Source organism: Sebastes fasciatus, chromosome 7 (genome assembly GCF_043250625.1).
Source record: "Sebastes fasciatus isolate fSebFas1 chromosome 7, fSebFas1.pri, whole genome shotgun sequence".
Classification (NCBI taxonomy): domain Eukaryota; kingdom Metazoa; phylum Chordata; class Actinopteri; order Perciformes; family Sebastidae; genus Sebastes; species Sebastes fasciatus.
The window spans coordinates 32,718,974-32,739,590 of NC_133801.1; the positions used below are offsets into that span (position 1 = coordinate 32,718,974).

Genomic DNA, 20,617 nt, shown 5'->3' on the forward strand with positions numbered 1-20,617 from the left:
CAACAATTTATCGATTAGTTGTCAACTACGAAATGAATCACCAACTATTTTGATAATCGGTTTGAGTAATTTTTTAAGAAAGAAAAAGTCAAAATTCTCTGATTCCAGCTTCTTAATGTGAATATTTTCTGGTTTCTTTCCTCCTCTATGACAGTAAACTGAATATCTTTGTGTTGTGGACAAAACTAGGATTTGAGGACGTCGTCTTGGGCTTTGGGAAACACTGATCGACATTTTTAACCATTTTCTAACATTTTGTTGACCAAACAACTAATCGATTAATCAAGAAAATAATCAACAGATTAATCGACAATGAAAATAATCTTTGGTTGCAACCCTGCTTATCTTGCGTCACATGTTTATTTCTGTCACTTCTAAATCAAACTCGTCTGACAAAAAGAAAAAAAATGACATTATGACTTTTGATAATCCCACGATATTTGTCTGAATTTGTGTAATACCAATATTAACACCACACAGGCCAGTTGAGAAAAGTTAATTCAAATTTAAATAAAGAGGAACTATTGAGAATTAACACATGAGAATTGTACATTCAGTACTATAATAAAGATAAATAACAAAATGCTTGTATTTGATATTCTTAACCCGTCTGTTCTCATGTGAAGTCCTTGTTGCTTCTTGCTGGTGTAACAGTGATCAGAGGATGCTTCTAGCAGGGGATGGATTTGTACTGTACATGCAGGTTAGGAACAAGCATTTAGCAGTGTGAGTCAGCCTCCAACCGTCTCCTTCAGCCAATCCGCTTCTTGGCTCAGCCTCATTTCACTAAGGCGCCTTTAGAAGAAAAAAAAAGAAAAGCATCTGCTGACTATCCCATGTGAATGTGTTGCAGTGAGGAGAGATACTGTGATCCCCCTGGAGGTTTCACACAGGCCCGGGGCACTTTGACATCAAAGTGATTTAATTTATTTTATATTTAATTATATTCTGCTACAACAGCTTGTTGTTTCATCTGTGATTTCAGGCACCTTGAAGCATCCTCTGACTTATTCATTCTCACAACAGAATAGTGATATTTTAATTCAAGGGCACGAAGCCGTCCTCCTTTCCTCTTTGACAGTGCTGAGGCACCTATACATGTAGGTGCAGCATGTGTCAGCAGTGTTATTGACCGAGGAGCTGAATATTTCATGATAAGTAATTGGAGCTATCTGGTTTCACTTGCACCGACAAAGTAAAGCTATATGCTGAACAGTCTATATAGTGCTGGAATCCAGAGACAGTTAAGAGTTTATCCTGATGACATTTTATAAAAGAAAACAACAATGTGTAACAGCCGTGAGGATCTCCCTGTTCGTATGGTGGGGATGTTTGTTCTCGATGTTTTTCTGTTGTACTACTCCTCAGTTCGTCTATGAATCAAAGCCTTTATTATCCACAGAAAGCTAGAGGCGTAATAACAGCCGTTATGAATAATTAAGATGTTTGCAGCATTCTGCTTTTTTTTGCCAGTCTTGGTGAATTTCTGCAGTTTAGAAAATAAAAACTAGTCTCTCGGGAAAGATAATGATCTGCTGGCACTTGATCCAAAAAAAAAAATGCAACATGGTCTCATGATCTGTTATAGGCCAGTCAGAGGTGATTTACATATCTGTCACTAGCAGGGACAAAATATATGCTTTTTCATTTTCTAAGTGATTTTTGGTAGTATATTTATGCACTATAAATGTACAAATTATGAAAAACGGTAATACATTGACTAATTAAAGCTACAATGTCCCCATCCCACAGGGATACATTTTTTCCTCACACTTTTACCGAACCAAATTACCGCTTTGATCATGAGAAACAAGACTCATTGTGAAAAATCCAACATCAAGAGGGCATGATATACCGAGCCAAGTCGCATACCTATTTTAAACTTAACAACTTGAACTTAAAAAAAACGTTATTAGATTTGTCATATACATACAGATACATACATGGAATTTGACCTCTGCATTTAACCCATCCTAAGCATTTTAGGAACAGTGGGCTGCTGTGAAGCGCCCAGGGAGCAACTTAGGGGTTCATTGTCTCACTCAAGGACACTTTGACATGCAGACAGTAGGAGCCAGGGACAGAACCACCAACCTTGCAGTTGAAGGATGACCCGATCTACCCACTGAGCTGGTGGCTTTTGTAGTGTATTTATACCGTTCAGAGGGATCAAATGTCTTTGGGGTTTGTGCAGCCTAGTATTGACCGATCAATTCACTGAAGTGCACTGTAAGCTGGTGCTGAACATTTCTACCCCCTTATTCTCACACAACAAATAAAAAAAATAAGTGGAAACATGGAGTGACTGAAAGCAGATGCCAGTGTTGTATCCATTCATTCCTGTTCGGTGCCACAGGGTTCATACATCCCTGTAAATAGTACCCTAACCCCTTCAAAATGTTGACCCCTTCACTGACTACATGTTTCCGTCCTCTTACATCCTTCCTGCTCTGCAGATCCCGGCAGTGGCAGCGATGACACACCTGTCCACAACACCACAGCGCCCCCCGGTGAAGCCTCCCATGCTCAGAGCCGGCCTCAGCCTCCCAACGCCCCCAGCCTCCAGCGCCGCAGTCTGCCGCCGCAGCGCTGCTCACCGCTGGGTATGTAGCCCGTGGAAACAAGTATCCCCTGCTCAGTTTTTTTATGTGCATGTGTATGTATATGTGGTGTTGGAGCTAGCCCCAGCATCCTTATGCTGCTGCTGTTTCCACAACCCCAGATCAAGGTCACTGTGTCCTGTGATCACATGACCCCTTGAGATTGGATATGTGAGCGTGTGCTAGCAGGAATGTAGGCTACATGTACATGAGGACTGATGAACTGTAGCCCGCAATTCACATGTTGGTATTCATTCCTCAGTAAGTGTCAGTGGGAACTCCCAGGCCTGTAATAACAGCACTAGTTCACCTGCAGCATGTAATTCACAGAAATGACTGTATTCAATGGGTTATTTGTCTGTTGCATAATGGAGCATGAAGCCCAGCAGGGTATACTTTATACATGCTGGTGTACTGTGTGTAGCTGGACCTGCATTCTGTATTAGGCTTTAGAAATTTTATTGCACTCGGTCCAAAATTAGACTGACCATAACACTGTTGGGCTCGCAGAATGAGGGAATTTATGGTTTTTAGTGCCTGACCTGCTTCAGGCAATTCATTTACATATGAGACGCTCAGGCTTGCATACATGTTCTGTATTTTGAAATGACTTTGTTGACATCTCACCTTTCTCAGCAGGGTGTAAAATGTACATTGTATTAGAAATTGGGGGAAAAGGCCACTTATCTGTATGTTATTTAATCAAAATACAACATTGTGAGAATCTGACCACAAGGCAAAAGTAAAAACTTTTGGTCCCATTATGAAAAGGAGGTCACAAGGTATACACACGTAGGCAAAATTGTTGGTACCCTTCCGTTAAAGAAAGAAAAACCCACAATGGTCACTGAAATAACTTGAAACTGACAAAAGTAATAATAAATAAAAATTCACTGAAAATTAACTAATGAAAATCAGCTATTGTTTTTGAATTGTGGTTCAACAGAATCATTTTAAAAAACAAACTAATGAAACTGGCCTGGACAAAAATGATGGTACCCCTAGAAAAGATTGAAAATAATGTGACCATAGGGACATATTAAACTAAGGTGTGTCCTGTAAATGGCATCACAGGTGTCTTCAAACTTTTAATCAGTCAGTCTGCCTATTTAAAGGGTCAAAAGAAGTCACTGTGCTGTTTGGTATCATGGTGTGTACCACACTGAACATGGACCACAGAAAGCTAAGGAGAGAGTTGTCTCGGGAGGTTAGAAGGACAATTATAGACCTTCATGTTAAAGGTAAAGGCTATAAGACCATCTCCAAGCAGCTTGATGTTCCTGTGACTACAGCTGCACATATTATTCAGAAGTTTAAGGTCCATGGGACTGTAGCCTACCTCCCTGGACGTGGCCGCAAGAGGAAAATTGATAACAAATTGAATAGACGGATAATACGAATGGTAACTAAAGAGCCCAGAACAACTTCCAAAGAGATTAGAGGTGAACTCCAAGGTCAAGGTATCAGTGTCAGATTGCACCATCTGTCGCTGTTTGAGCCAAAGTAGACTTAATGGAAGACAACCGAGGAGGACGCAAATCATAAAAAAGCGAGACTGGAATTTGCCAAAATGCATATTGACAAGCCACAAAGCTTCTGGGAGAATGTCCTTTGGACAGATGAGACAAAACTGGAGCTTTTTGGCAAGTCACATCAGCTCTATGTTCACAGACGCAAAAATGAAGCATCCAAAGAAAAGAACACTGTACCTAATGTGAAACATGGAGGAGGCTCGGTTATGTTATGGGGCTGCTTTGCTGCATCTGGCACAGGGTGTCTTGAATCTGTGCAGGGTACAATGAAGTCTGAACACAATCAAGGCATTCTGGAGCGAAATGTGCTGCCCAGTGTCAGAAAGTTTGGTCTCAGTTGCAGGTCATTGGTCCTCAAACAGGATAATGACCCAAAACACAGCTAAAAACACCCAAGAATGGCTAAGAACAAAATATTGGACTATTCTGAAGTGGCCTTCTATGAGCCCTGATCTAAATCCTATTGAACATCTGTGGAAGGAGCTGAAACATGCATTCGGAGAAGGCACCCTTCAAACCTGAGACAGCTGGAGCAGTTTGCTCACGAGGAGTGGGCCAACATACCTGTCAACAGGTGCAGAAGTCTCATTGAGTTACAGAAATCACTTGATTGCAGTGATTGCCTCGAAAGGTTGTACAACTAAATATTAAGTTAAGGGTACCATCATTTTTGTCCAGGCCAGTTTCATTAGTTTGTTTTTTTAAATGATTCTGTTGAACCACAATTCAAAAACAATAGCTGATTTTCATTAGTTAATTTTCAGTGAATTTTTATTTATTATTACTTTTGTCAGTTTCAATTTATTTCAGTGACCATTGTGGGTTTTTCTTTCTTTAACGGAAGGGTACCAACAATTTTGCCTATGTGTGTAGGTATAGGTAAAGGGCATTTTCATATTTGTCTTTGTGTCTGAGATGCTAAATTCTGGCCATCAATGTTCCTCTAAGCGGGATTATCAACAGAAAGAAAAATGTTGAACCTCAAAACCTCCTCCTGCTGTAATGTCTCTTAACTGTTGCTGAGCATTGCATCAGAGCAGTAATACAGACAGTACCATATGTACTCCATCTCTGCTGATGTAGGCGTCTTTGTTGGTAGTTGGTGCACCTTGTGGCCTGTATTGAATGTGAAGTATCAACACCATCCAGTGGTCACGGAGTGCATTTCTGTGTGAGCCAGGAGCAGCCTCAGCTCCCTGCAACACAGCGTGTGTGAACAAGTAGAGCAGCATCTCCAGCTAGTGGTCACTGACTGCACCACACTACACAATACAAGCTGAGTTGTCAGACATTTACAATTTACAGCAGTACACTAATGACCATAAAGTACTCTTGTGTGTAAATTATGCACACTAGAGGAAGTATTCAGATCTGTTTCCTCTTTTTACATCTTTATCCTGTGTTGTTTTTAGTGCTGTCAGGTGCTGTCAAGCCAAAAACTATTGTCCACAACATCAACTATAAAGTTAAAATGTACCTAATTTATCAAAAGTACAGAGTGTTATTTAATGTAGCCCTTCATTGGATTATTATAACTGGTGCATTAATGTTTAAGCAGCATTGTAATGGTGTAGCAGGTCAAGTTCAACCTAATTCCATCTACTTTGCATACATGTGCCGTAGTTTAATCCATAGAAATAAATATATATATTATATAATTTATAAACTCCATGTTTTGTATGTCAGCAAAGTAACTTGTTACCTTCACTGTCTTTAAAAATGAAATATTGTCCTCTGAAAGGCAGTGCAGTAAAATAGCAGAAATTAGAAATACTTCAGTGAGGTATAATAACCTCAAATGTAACTCTCCACCACTATTATACCATGATTATGTGCTAACATGTAATATATTTATGAAAACAATATTTATGAGAGAAAACAAAATGTGTATTTCTTGTGTTTCACATGTGAATATTTCTGTTTACTGAACAGCCTCCAGGAGAGAGATGCAGAAGGACATAGAGGCTGCGGTGCCTTTAAAGCCCTCTCCTAAAAGATTTGCAGTGGTTTCGCCCAAGCCTCAGTCCCCTGGTGAGTCTTACATCTGTGTGTGTGTGTGTGTGTGTGTGTGTGTGTGTGTGTGTGTGTGTGTGTGTGTGTGTGTGTGTGTGTGTGGGGGTGTGTGGGGGTGTGTGTAAATGTAAACACGTACTGTATGCACATACAGTATACAGTATATGTGATATTGTATGGTTGCTTTGTTCCAAAGTGGCACAAAGGGAGAGAGCAGCAGCCAGTAGTGCAACACCATCAGCTTCTACTGTACCTTTAAAATTTACAGTCACTCTCTCTATCCGCCTCTCTTTCGCTCTCTCTCTCTCTCTCTCTCTCTCTATCCGCCTCTCTCTCTCTCTCTCTCTCACACTTCATTACAAGACCCATGGCAGCCTGCTGTTGTCATAGCAACAAGCTAGAGCAGCTATAATGCCGGGATGGCTCCTTCAGTAGCAATCCTGCTGGGTCAGATTACCACAGCAAGTCAGCAGTTTGTTCTTTTTTCTCAGAGAGCAGACAGACAGAATAACCGCTGGGTAGAGGTCCAGTTCAGGTGATAAAAGTTCCCATGATGCACTCATATTTTCCCACTATGAGTGTGTCTAGAGGTGAGAGAGGAAACTGCGGCTGATTGGTCTGAGCAGTGAGAAGACTTGAGTAACAGTGAGACCATTTGTCCATGTGGGAGGATATAAGCCACTGTGGTTCCAACCAATCAGCACTTAATATGTCTGTGTATGTGTGCAAGCTGAGAGAGTAAACCAACTGCTAATATTATCTGCAGTGTAACTCTGCTATTAGCTAATGATTCATTAATTATTTAATGTATGTCAATATATATATATATATATATATATACTGTATATATATATATTAAAAAAATAATAAAAAAGATCTATTTTCATATTCATAATTGTGCAGTGGCAACACTTGTCAAATGTCATGCCAGCAGAGCCTATTGAATTGATATAAAACAGAAAAAATCACTAAATCCACAGACATAAGAAGCTGAAACAAGATAATAATTGGTATTTTCCTTGATAAATGACTTTATGGAATAATTAATGAAAAGGTTTATATATTTATATGATCTACTCGTGATTGGCATTGTCCATATTTCAGTATATTGTGTTCCATCCTTCTCGGTTTCTGTAGTTCGTGGGCGGACAGCAGCAGTTCCCGGTGCTGTTAGGACTGACAGGGCCCAGGAGTTGGACCGGGTTCTGATCCAGCAGCTGCGGGAACGCTGTGAGCAGCAGGACCTGCAGCTGCAGAGCCTTCAGGCCCAGTTAAAGAAGGCCTCCCTGTGCCTGGACGTGTTCAGCATCACTACCCAGCACTTCTGTCACAAGGTAGGTAGCTCCGGGACCGCAGCAGGGTTGACAGGCAGTGTTGGGCAGTAACGCATTACTGTAATACTATTACTTTACCCTGTAATGAGTAGTGTAAGGGACTATCATTTCCAAAACAGTAATTATATTTCAGTTATTAATCCAAGTAATGCTGCGTTACCAGAACACGATTCGGTTGTTTGTGCCAGGTAGGCTTATGTTACGATGCCGTGAACGCGCGGCAGATAAGTTGAACTTTGCTGAACTTTCAGGTGAATATCGCCTCGGGCACATGTGTGACCGTGCCCTGGGGGAAAGGAAGAGATGGTAGCAAAAAGTAGCAAAAATAATATAACAAGTAATGTAACTAATTACTTTTGATACCAAGTAATAAGTAAAGTAATATTATTACTTTTAAAGGGACTATTTGTAAGAATCAGAAATTGCTTGTTAACAGCGACACCTGTGGCCGTTAAGTCAACGAAAGTCAGCGTCCTGTTGCTCGCGCTCCCGCTTGTGCTCGCTCTACATGAACGAGCATCGCTCAAAACAGTGAGGCGACACACGTCAGCTAAAACCACAATATCACTCTATATTTCAGCTGCTTGGCAGTAATGTTAGCTGACCAGACGAAGGTCTCACCATGAATCAATGCTGATCCTAGTGTTGGCTTTTCCTGCCTCAGCCTCCCGACCGCGGCCAGAGGGAACAGGGGAGACACCGGAGTTTTGGTCGGAGACGATAACGTCACTCGTTGCGGAGCCCCGTCACTTCACAAGACACGGGAAACCTCTGTTGGTCTGGAGGAGCTGCAGCATTTATTTCTGCACAAACGTCCACTGTACATTCACTAGATATTCTCAGAGCGACTAACTCTTCTTCAGTGTGTAGTGTGCGCGCATGCACATGAGAGTGGAGCGAAAGAGCGAGAACGAGCGCGGTGTGTGAGTGAAGGCAGGCAGGCAGAGGAGCAGAGTACAGCAGAGACTCCGGCCCTGGAGACCAAAGCTACGGTCTCCCTTTTGTCCTCCGACCGCGACCAACACTGTTTTGCAAGACGGGCTTCACTAGATAGAACTTTGCGGTTTTGGTGCTTCACTGTAGTTTGTGTTGGAGTCTGAGTCTGAACAGCGTAGCCACACGCGAGCGTGCATGGGACACCGACCCACAATGATTTATACGTGTAAGAAGTTACAAACAGTCCTTTTAAAAGAGTAATAAGTCAAACGTAACTTGACTTCACTCAACACTGTTGAGAGGCAAGCAAACTTGCCTCCACTTTGAGAGCTCCATAAAAGGTTTTAAAGACCAAATTCTTTCAGCCTAAATAGTAACATAGGGCTGCAGCAGGTGTTACATCCCATTCCTCTTTCCTTCCTTTTAAGGGCTGTTTAAGGAAGCTCTGACATCCAAGATTTGTTGCATTCACAAGGTCATTTATCAGAAATTAATCTCATAAGTATGCCATGGCTTTGAGTTCTGATAAATTAGTTTGATCTTTTCTTACATTAAGAAGCTGGATGTTCCGCAGGGATGAGTTCAAAATGGTCCTTGGTTGCAGCTGCATTGTTGCGTAACAATGATATAACTTGATAAAGTGAATTTGACCTTCATCATGATGGATGGACAGACCATCTAAAGCAAGTTTCAAATCTCTTGTTTGTTTTCATGCCGCAATGAAATTAACAGAAAGAGCTGTTCACTAAAGTTAGGAAATAAATATTAAAGCATAATAGAATGCTTTAGAAAAAGGTTAATGATAATAATATATGTATATTTTTTGGGTAATAGGCTAAAGCATGTAAAACCAGCAGTATGGTCTTTTAGAGGTGTCATGCAAGCAGAATCCTGTAATGGATTTTGCATCTGTTGCCTAAATCAAGACCTTGCATCAAGGTTCATCTTGCTAGTCGTGCGTTTTGTAGCCACGTTCCAGCCTAATACACACTGACCTGCTGTTAAAAACTACAAAGGGGAAAGCTGTTGCGAGCTTCAGAATGCAACTACAAAGTGCGATGCGTCCGCCAGCACAAATTACTCCTGCAGCATCTGGCTTTTGTTGTCAGCATTTCTTTGTTCACAAAGCCAGTCACTTGATGTAAAACCTGATTGTTGTGGCTTTTTGAATATGTTAGGATTAAATCTGAAGCAGCAGGATTTGTCAGTAAAAGGTGTGAGGAAAGTGTGAGGAAATACAGAGGGATTTCCACAGGGCTTTCCACTAGTTTAAACAGAAGGAAATGATATGTGATGCATTATAGCTTTTAGCTGTGTGGCATTTCATGTTGGCTCTGCCCTACAACTGCAGGACGCTTGACTCAATGGGATCTAAACACATTTGGTATTTATTTCAAATAGCTGGGTTGATGCATCTCACGAGTAGTCTCCTGTTGTGTAAGATAATCACTGCCAGTGATGTCAGAATCACCGTCATACAGCTTCTGTGAGTGTGTGTGCAAACCTGGGTTAAGTGCTTGTTTCTCGCCCTCTCCTGTTCCTTTGCTTGCGTTTCATCCATTTCCCAGCCCCACCCACGGGTTCTGTTCTACAGTGGGAGAAGATAAATGAGATTAGAGCTGCCTGCCTGCCTGGGCCTCGCTGTGCTTTTAGTGAGACTGATTGTTTGACGGTCAGAGTAAGGTCTGACGGGTGGAGGATTTTGATATGCATCTTTTACTTACGGCTCTGCTATCGCCAAGAAAACTATTCTCCTCAATTGTAAATCCAGACACCTACTTTCTATAACACACTGGTTGAACCTCCTCACAACAAATAAATCACTAGAGCAAGTCTCTGCCAAACTAAATAATCTAATCAGGGAATCCAATAACAATTTCTCATATCTGATTCTGCCTCTCAATCTGCCGGTGAGCTAATTGCCACCACTATCATCTTCATATTACAATCCTACCCCTTACCTATACCCCATCTTACACAGTTATTATTCTTATTGTCCATGTCCACTCTTGAACATTTTTGTTGTTGTTGTTGTTGTCTGTTTATTTGTTTATATGTCGTCTGGGAAATATATGCATCTGAGATACATCTGCAAAGGGGGCCGGTCTCTGTTCTAGATTTTAAGATGTACAAACAGTGACATATGCTGATGAGGTTTCAGAAGGTTTAATGTGTGTATGAGAAATGGGGGAAAGACTAATGTTCATTTGCATGAACATAAGATTTAAAGTAGCCTACTTAATTTTTTTTTTTTTTTTTGCAAGAATCTTTACATCCAAAGCTTCAATTTGGACATCATTTTTTCAGTCAGAAACAATGATGAATACATTGTTTTCTATTAAGCCTATGTGTGTTCTGTATGTATGAACTGCCTGCATAGCTATTTTCTCAGAGCTGAGTAACAGAGCAGATAATTGGCCACTTATTGATCATCTCCCTCCCCCATCTTCTCCTGCTCCACTCTTCTCAAAGATGCAAAAGACCGCACATGTGCGTGTGTTGCTCTCTGCCATGCGTGTGAATGTGATCCGGGGCGGGTTGGTGGGGGTTTAAGGGGAGGGCAGGCAGAGCTGGGCTGGGCTGGGCTGGGGCTGCCTGGCAGTCTTTGTTCCAGCTAAAGGATAAACGGTGGTCGCAAACCAGGAAACGAGGTGAGGCTTCGGTCTTCCCGTCTCTCCTCCCCTCTCCTTCCTTTGCCTGGCTCCCTCCCTCTCTGTCTCTCTTTCTGTTTCTTTCTGGCACTCGCATCCTGTATCACATCACTGCTGCCTCCCCAGTGGGCTCAGGGATGCTGCTGTCTGCTAGTCTAGTATGGGCCATTGCTGCTGTAGGCTCCATCTCCTCCCTCTGTGTTTCCTGGACCAGACGGTAAAGACAGCATCTTCTGCAGACTGCAGGCTTGTTTCAGCACCGAGGATTCCTTTCTATGAGTGTGGTTGTGCGCATGTGTGTGTGTGTTTAATGGGGGAGTCTGTCTATATGAGCATTACATTCTCTGGTTTCCTAGAGACAGAGCTGGTGGAGAGGATGTAAAGCTGCATGATTATGCTGAGTCAAAGCCGGTTTGTCTGTCGCACTGTCCCTCTTTCTTTTCTCTCATGGACATTACATAACATGCTATTGCTGCTCTGCTATTTTCTTACACTCTTCTTTCTATTTTACTGTGTACATTGTGTCCTTACTGTATGCACGCTGTTATAATTCTGCCAATGGCTGTATAGGATCACTTCCTCCTAGGATGAGTTACTCTCTTGTTTACCTGATGCTGCTGAATTTCTCATCTACTAGTAATCACGTGTTTGATTTTCCTTATAAAATTCATGCCTTAGTTGCAGCTTCCGTTCAGTGTGTCCACTGGTGTCTGAGTCGCTTCAGGGCAAAAAGTCCAAAGAAAAAAGCAGCTGCATGTTGGAAGGTGTTGTGTTGTATGGTCCCACTGAAACTGGACTGATTACATGGGTGCAGACTTTGGAGAGGTTAATGAACTCATTACAGCATCTCATGGAGAATGAGCACCCTTACTATGAATAGCCATGTTCCTTCTTTTCCAAAAGGTAAAATAGACAGTGCTGAAAATGACTGACAGAAAGAGATAAATATTGATTTTTGATAATCTATTAATCATTTGTGATGTATCAAGAAAAAATGTCAAACATTAGCTGGTTGTTTCACGAATGTGTTTTATATCATTGTAAGCAGAATATTCTCTGGTTGTGGTCAGACACATTGCAAATTGTGATGAGTATTTTTCACTATTGTCTTACGTTACAGAACTAACAGTTGATCAAAGAATCACAAAAATAATCAACTGCTTAATCGATAATGGAAACAATCATTAGTTGCAGGATGGATTCAATTGCATTGGTGAGGGCTGAATATCGGATGGGAAAATTAGAATGCAGGTCACATAACTCCCTGGAGATCTAAGTAGTGTGGGGGGGGAGGGGGGGTGCTGTTTGGGTTGGACGGAGGAAATGATGGGTAGGAGGAGCAGAGGAGGAGCTGAAGACTAAGAAATTAAAAAAAGGCTGCTGACCATCTTTCATCCCTCATGAGGTCACAGCAGTCTCTCCCTGATGACTGTATGTTCCAAGTGAAACCTCTTAGAGGGTGACATCACCATTACCGCCGACACATGCCGTATACTGTCTCATACATATTTAACCCACTGCTCGCCATCTCTCTCTCTCTTTGCTTCTCGTAAGCACTGCTTTGTGATCTGTGATTTGTCTCTGAGCAACAGTGTGCGTGTAGCTGTCTTCCTGCATGTTTAGAGTTGTGATCGATAGTCATTTAACTGTCCGGTGTGTCTCCCTCTGGGAGTAAGAGGAGCTTGGAAGGTGTCACATGTCAAATGTTTCACAAATGTTGTAGTTGACTCTTACAGGCTTCCATGGAGTATGTGCTGTAGTTAAACCATAAGACCCTTTGATATTATGATCCATGGGGGACTAGATGATACACTGATTTCAAATTGTGGTGCTGCAGAGAAAGCAATGTGTGATCCATTGTGATCTGTGAGCACCAGGCAGCACCCAGTTGTTAATCATCTAATATTATTAACAGTGTAATAGACTGTAGTGGTGACTTCTGACCTTTTGACCTGTATATTGTACCAAGTTATCACATGGCGTTTTAATACCATGTTTATCAATGAGTCATGGCCCCCAGCTAATCTCATGTCAGTGCATCCTGGAGGACAGACAACATGAGAAGTTGTTTTATTCATAGAGTGTGCTGGTGTTTGGTTTGGTAAAGATACATAATGGTTTGTGGTTAGTGACAATTACACCGTCTGATGGGTTAAAATGTGTTCTAACTGAGCTGTTATTACATACCATAGACCGTATATAAGAAGTCGACATAGTCACCGTGACATCACATGACATTTGTGGACTGCTGTTTTGAAGCCTCGAGTTCGGCATTTTGGCCGTCGCCATGTTTTTTTTGCAACCAGAAGTAACACGAGAGGGTGGAGCTAAGTACAACCGAATTTTCAGGCGACCAAAAAGGTTATAATTAACTTTCATAAACTGAAAACACACTGTGAAAGGGTTGAAGTTCTAAGATGGAAACAAGGACAACTCCCAGACTGGACAAAGTCATGCTAGTGACCTGTCAATCAAAAGCTAGCCACACCCTAAATCATCCCCTGCTTTATGGTCTAATTGACTCTAAATGGGACCATAATTTACTAAATGAACATCATGCTGTATTGAAGAAGACTTGAAACTAGCGATTGAGACCATAAACTCATGTTTACAATGTTTACTGAGGTAATAAATCAAGTGAGAAGTAGGCTCATTTTCTCATAGACTTCTATACAATCAGTATTCTTTTTGCAACCAGAGGAGTCGCCCCCTGCTGGCTGTTAGAAAGAATGCAAGTTTAAGGCACTTCAGCATTGGCTTCACTTCTCAGACCCCAGAATTGCACACTGGAACATTCATTTGGAGTCGTGTTTATGTCCATCTGATGAATTTAAGTTCTATATTCACTTTTTTATCTTTTTTTTTGGTCTCCACCAATTCCCGAGAGAAACATCTCGCTTTTCAGCTACTAACTGCTTCACTATGTTCACCAGCTAGTAGCCAACTTTGTCTGGTTTGGTGACATAAAATGCCATTATGAGGCCAGTGAAAGTTGCAAGCAAGAAAACCAAAACAAGGACCCGAAAGGAGCTAAAATGCTCCTTTTCTGAGGGCAACTTCAGAGTAAATCTCTGTGGGTTTGCCACCATGAGGGACACCTTTCACATACTGTAGCCTACATGTGATCAATTGTGAATAGAAAAATATTTATTATTGTTTAAATGCAGAACTCGTACTTGTATTTTGAGTATTTTTGTACATTGTGGAATTGCTACTTTTATTTAAATTAACAATCTGAAAACTTCTTCCTCCACTGGAACATAAATATGGATAGGATTGATCTGATTTTTCAATCCAAAAAAAAGTATAATAGAGTCGCCCCCTGCTGGCTATTAGAAAGAATGCAAGTTTAAGGCATACATTAAGGTATAATCATCAAACCAGGTGGATGGAACAATATGTTTAGTAAAAGAAACTGCAAATGAAACAAACATATGTAGTAGGGATATCGTTTTGGTCTATAATCCTCTAATGTATTTGTACCTGCTAACATTTTGGTTTCAGAATATCGCCACCCCTCTCTCCTCTTCATGTTTCTCTGGTTTCTTTTTAAAGTGCAGCACAGTGGCTCAGTGTCCTGCAGTGTCACCTAAAAGTTCCTGGGCTTATGGTGGTACTGGAGATGTTTCACATCCATTTGAGCAATTCAGAGGTGTTCACTGCTGTATGTGTTTGCATTTCAGAGTGAGAGTGCCATTGTGAAGGAGAGGGAACTGTCCCTGGAGCTCGCCAGAATCAGGGATGAAGTGGGTAAGTGGGATACAGCAGCGTGACAGATACTGTATGGCACCACAGGGAGGAGTGGAGGCAGCGTGAGTCACTCACAGCTTACTGCATATCATTTATTACACCATATACTAACAGGAGGACAGGAGGAATCCACACTGCTGATGGAAATCTGGAGTTAGTCAAAGAAAATTCTACTCTGTTGTCATTATTTGATATCTTTAGAACAAACTGCCTTAATTTATTTGTTTTTTATATATATTTTTCAACAGAAAAATGAAAGCAGTCTGACAAAAAATAAACAGATAAAGTTGCACAATTTACAATTCCACACTATTTATGATTTCTGATAAAATGATAATAATATTAGAAATGAAATAATGAAAAAATAATGTTTTGTGTTAATAAACTTTGGTGTAACTTCTTGAAACAAAGTTGCTTCTTTTGTAGATAATACGTGACCTGAATTTGGATGTAGTGAAACAAACTAAAGCTCTACGTTGTGCTCCAGCTTTCAGTGTTGCACACTGGGAGCAACTGCAGCAGGAGAAGGAGGAACTGGAGCGTCGTTTCGAGGCTGAGCTGCAGGGATTGCGGGCTCAGCAGCAGAGGGAGCTGGGAGTGCTGGAGGAGCGGCTGAAGGCGCAGCACGTGGCCGAGGCCCAGAGCCTGCAGGCCGAACAACGAGCCGAGCTGGAGGAGCTACGGGTCCAACAGCAAGAGCAGGTGTGTGGGTGTGCTTTTCATGAAGACTGGATATTTTGTCCACATCTAACATGAGAAATGAAGATGTCACTGAAAGGGTCGGTTCACCCAAATTACAAAAAAAGATAATTTCTCATTAACCTGCTCCAGATTGAGGAGATGAGTGAGAACCATGAGGCTTCCTTGATGGAGATGGAGACGGCTCACAATGACACACTGGCCACTCTGCAGGAGGAGCACGCCAGGACCGTGAAGAGTGAGCACCACGTTTCCAACCTGTTGCTCTCCTGTACTGACTCACTTTGATGACGAGATAATAATAATAATATGTTCTTTCTTGCGTCAGATCTGAAAATGGCCCATGAACAGCAGACCAAGTCTCTGGAGGAAGAGTTTGTAAAGATCAGACTGTCACTGCAGGTAAACAGTTACAGATACATGGAATGATACATTTTGTAGTCAGTGACAGTGATTAAAAAGTGAATATCTGTCTGGTCCCCAGGATCAGGTGGACACGCTGACCTTTCAGAACCGTAGCCTCAGAGATCGAGCCAAGCGCTTTGAAGAAGCTCTGCGCAAGAGCACAGATGAGCAGATTTGGGTAACTGCTGCATGATACAGTACAGGACCATGTTGACTGCTTTGGTTACAGTAGCTGTATAAAACTTGTTGGTGTTGTTTATTGGATTTAAAGACTGCTAGTGGTTTTCTACTAATGTTATCTGCTGTTGCCAGGATGCGTTGGCACCATATAAACACATTGACGAGGACCTGAAGAGCCTGAAAGAAGTTCTGGAGATGAAGAACCAACAAATTCATCAACAGGAACTGAAGATCTCAGAGCTGGAGAAAATAGTAGGCTTCAAATTTCTGCTTTCGTTTTTTTTTTTCTTTTTTCATTTACTCTCAAATTCCAATTACACCTAACACCTAGTGTAAGCTAATGGCAGTATCAAAATGTCTCCTTTGTAACCAATCATCAATTGTAATCAGTTATCATATTGCCTGTTTTACTTGTAATATAATGCCATACATCATTTGAAGAATTTAAAGTTGTGCACCTTCTCTCCTGTGTTTTTGAGCAGGCTGAAAAGAATGTGTACCTGGAGGAGAGAGTACAAGTGTTACAGCAGCAGAACGAGGACCTGAAGGAGAGAATAGACAAGAACATTGCTGTGTCCAGGTCAGAAACGTTTAAATGCGTACTAGTGCACATTTAAAACCTGGTACAAACCAGTAGAAGCAACCAGACCTGCCATCATACCTAGTCACATCTTGCTTGCTTGCTTGGCTTGGATTGCGTCCCTTCTGGTTTAACCTGTCTTCTCTAATGTAATGTGATTATATGTTGTTATGTTTTAACTGTTAGTGCTGATTGAATGCTTGTGCTATGTCTTCTGTAATGTGATTTTATGTTGTCATGTTGTAACTGTCTGTGCTGATTGTATGCTTAGCATTGTTTTGTATTAATTGTCTGCTCTCTAAATGTCCTACTTTGCATGATGCTGCCTTACTCCTCTACATGTTTTATCCTGTTCAGCTGCTGTGACAGCATGTTGCATGTTCTGCTTACTCCTGTTCTAATTTTATATGTTGAAAATTAGACTTTTGGCTAATAGGCATTTACAGTGATGTTTATCAATGTGCGTCGTCCCTGAGAACAGATAAATTAATTAAAAAAAAGTGAATGTAAGTGGGTTTAGAAGACACAGTGATCAAATTTAAAATAATATATTTAAATCTTTAATTCCACTCCCAAAATGTATTATCTTGTTATAAAAATGTGTTTGTCATAGTATTACAATACATATAGTATAGTATAGAGTATAGTACAGTATAGTGCAGCACAGTACAGTATAGTATGGTATAGTACTGTATAGTACAGTAGGGTATAGTATAATATAGCACTGTATAGCACTGTATAGTACTGTATAGTATAGCATACTGTAGCATAACATAGTATAGTATAGCATGGCATAGCATATCATAGTACATTATAGTATAGTAAATTATATTATAATACTGCATATTATAGTATAGTACATTATAGTATAGTATAGAATACTGTATCATAACATAGTATAGCATAGCATATCATATCATAGTACATTATAGTATAGTATATTACAGTATAGTACATTATAGTATAGCACTGTAAAGTATATAGTATAGTACATTATAGTATAGTATAGTACTGTATAGTACTGTATAGTATATAGTATATAGTATAGTACATTATAGTATATGGTATATAGTATAATACTGTATATTATAGTATAGTACATTATAGTATAGTGTAGTACTGTATAGTATATAGTATAGTACATTATAGTATAGCACTGTATAGTATATAGTATAGTACATTATAGTCTAGTCTAGTATAGTACAGTAGTATAGCGCTAGTACCTGGTATTTATGTTTAGTACTCTTCTTTGTCAGGCAACTCTCTGAGGATAACGCCAACCTGCAGGTGAACGTGGAGAAGGAGAGCAACGAGAAGAAGCGTCTGAGTCGCAACAACGAGGAGCTGCTGTGGCGTCTCCAGACCGGCGAGCTGAGCCCTCACATGTCCCCCAGCTCCTCCCCCATCCATCGACCCCTCTCTGGACCAGGCTCTCCAGCCCGCCCACACTCCTACCATCAATGACACTCTCAACGGAAGCTCTTGTATCAAACGCTTTCTTTTATCTGGCATCGGAAGCCCTCATCTTTTTTAAACTCTTTGTTGAATGTTCCTACAGATTTTTTCCATGTAGATGGACAGATGCATTTCTTGGCAAATGAAGCTCACCCTTGTGGTGCATTTCCAAAGGAATTTTAATCTCTGACCTAAAGAATTGTGTGAATCATAACGCTTCTTATTGTTCAAAAGGAGGGGATTCTCTGCCCTCCTCTTTCTCTATTCCACCTGAACAAAACAGACGTACTGTGATACTGCAGTGGATGAAAGACCAGGTCGTTGTAGACTTCAGAGAGCAGGATCAGAGTCACGGTGCCTCATTTCCATGTTTTCTCCCATCTACATCACCACCTTCTCATCCAGTGCTCAGGCCGATGGATGTATGAGACATAACAAACATCTAAAGTGCAACAACGAACACAAAAAGCGCCTTTGCCGTCCATTTTCTCCCACCAGCAACGTCTATCCAGGCTAAGGCAATAGTTTGAGTAAAATCACAAAACTACCCACAGTGAGCTACTCTCTTCTTCTCTGGGGTATGTTAACCCTCTCATGCTGAAGTATTTCATATATCAGGAGTGTATGATTGACTGCCCATCTAACCTCAGTCATCCATCCTACGTTCTCCTTAAACAACTAGATATCAGTGTTGACCTGAAATGTATGATAACAACAACATAACTCATTGATCCATTGAACTGCCAACACATTATAACAATAGTATTGACTATAATTTTGTAAAAAAAACAAAAAAACAACTGTACATGTATTGCTCTCTTTAAAGCATGTTCTGTCTTCCAGTAATTGATTTTATTTTAGGATTACCTACAGTGTGACTATATGGAGCAGAAGGGTGAAGGGGCAACACAAGTTACCTCTTATTCCTGATGAAACCAAGAAATACATCATTGTATTAGACGTTGCAGACGCATTGTTTTATGTAAGATGGTGCCCCCCCCCCCCACCTTCAGTCGGGTTAAGCAAAATATAATAATTTCCCACAAAAGTGCAGGATCTGCAGAAACCACCAAAGAGGAAATGATTAAACACAGCAGTTGGTCGTGTACTGTAGCTGACATATATGATGCAGAATCAGCCATAAATGGTGCAGACGTTGCAGTCAAAATGTATTGACCTGAACACGTGTAAATCCAACATCTGTTTTTTGTGTTGCATTTGTACATTGTTTTCCATTCTCTTTCTTTAAGTGTACCTTATCAGTGCTCTTACAGCTGACTCGAATTGTTACTGTTGTTTCTCTGTTGCTGGTTGTTTTCTGTGTGTTTTGACACAGAAAACCTCAATGTGATGGAAAAAGCTATAATGGCTTATAATCATTCATTCTCCATGTGTACCTACAATTGACTTTTGCCAAAATTCCTGTTGAGAGAAAAAAATCCAAAATTTGTTAAAGAATTTCAATTTACCCAAACAAGCGAGAAGATCCTGAAAGTCTGCCAGCTGTTACCTCATTTCTCATTGTAGAGAATAATCTCAGGTCTGGAGGAGAATTACGAGTCATCGAAGGGGAAGCAACTGCCATATGTTTTTGTTTGTATTAATTGTATTTTTATTGAAGCTTTTGCTCATGTTTACATAACCACTCAGCTCAACTGTCTGTTTTAGCAAGATATCATTTGTATATAATTATTTGGATGTACAGAATATGTGTAAATATTTTAAAGAGCATAGTGCGGGAAAGCAAATATATACTAATACATTAAAGAAATGTTTCTTTATTATAATAATATGATATAATAATCAGCTCCCCCCCAGACAGATAAAATGTGGAAATCTGCTCAAGGATTTGGTTGTAGGCGATTTGCATTTAGGACGCAAGTTGATGAGGTTTAACTTGGTGGGCTTTACTGTGTCCTGAGGGGGTAGGAAATGATAGTTCCCTCCATCAGGTAGTCCGGTTGCACTGATTGCCTCTGTGTCCTGTGGACATGACCTTGTACTCATTTACTGAATGTTTGTTTGACACTAGAATAAGAGGTTTCGTTTACAGTTTACATCCAATGTCAGAGACGGTTGGTGTCTCACGTACTTCTGTTGATTGTTTACAGGACTTCTGTTGTAAAGATTGTATTTCAGAAGTTATGCTCTGGATACGTTTATATGAAAGCATGTCTTTATAAGGTTGTCGTGCATTGTTTTTTGTTTTTACTTTTCTTGTGCATTTCATTATTTATTTATTTATTTGTCCTCCTCCAGAACCGCAACTGTAGCTTAGCTGGTTAAAATATGGTGGTCAGTGATGAGACACTAATGTCTATACTCTATGTTGCACTTTGTATTTAAGTATTAAATCACAGTAAGAAAATAAGTGTACAAAAGTGAGTTCTGGTGTGGATACATCTTTAAATACATTAATATCCTATGTTTTCTATATCTTATATAGGGAAACTTTCTATAAGAAGTGATAATGCAGTGCAGA

General features: G+C 40.5%; 1 protein-coding gene across 3 annotated transcripts in view; it reads left to right on the forward strand.

The window, feature by feature from the left end:
• The window catches only part of mtus2b (microtubule associated tumor suppressor candidate 2b), a 34,047-nt gene extending 13,604 nt beyond the window's left edge, over positions 1-20,443 (forward strand). For 2 of the 3 annotated variants that reach the window (XM_074640369.1, XM_074640371.1), the window contains exons 5-15: positions 2,457-2,603; positions 6,065-6,163; positions 7,283-7,479; positions 14,750-14,816; positions 15,304-15,518; positions 15,648-15,753; positions 15,844-15,917; positions 16,000-16,098; positions 16,233-16,352; positions 16,580-16,680; positions 17,937-20,443. In XM_074640369.1, coding sequence (XP_074496470.1) covers positions 2,457-2,603; positions 6,065-6,163; positions 7,283-7,479; positions 14,750-14,816; positions 15,304-15,518; positions 15,648-15,753; positions 15,844-15,917; positions 16,000-16,098; positions 16,233-16,352; positions 16,580-16,680; positions 17,937-18,144 — 1,433 coding nt within the window. In that variant the 3' untranslated portion in view covers positions 18,145-20,443. The remainder of the gene's footprint in view (positions 1-2,456; positions 2,604-6,064; positions 6,164-7,282; positions 7,480-14,749; positions 14,817-15,303; positions 15,519-15,647; positions 15,754-15,843; positions 15,918-15,999; positions 16,099-16,232; positions 16,353-16,579; positions 16,681-17,936) is intronic. The other variant, XM_074640372.1, reaches the window with a different exon arrangement.
• The last annotated feature ends 174 nt before the right edge of the window (positions 20,444-20,617 follow it).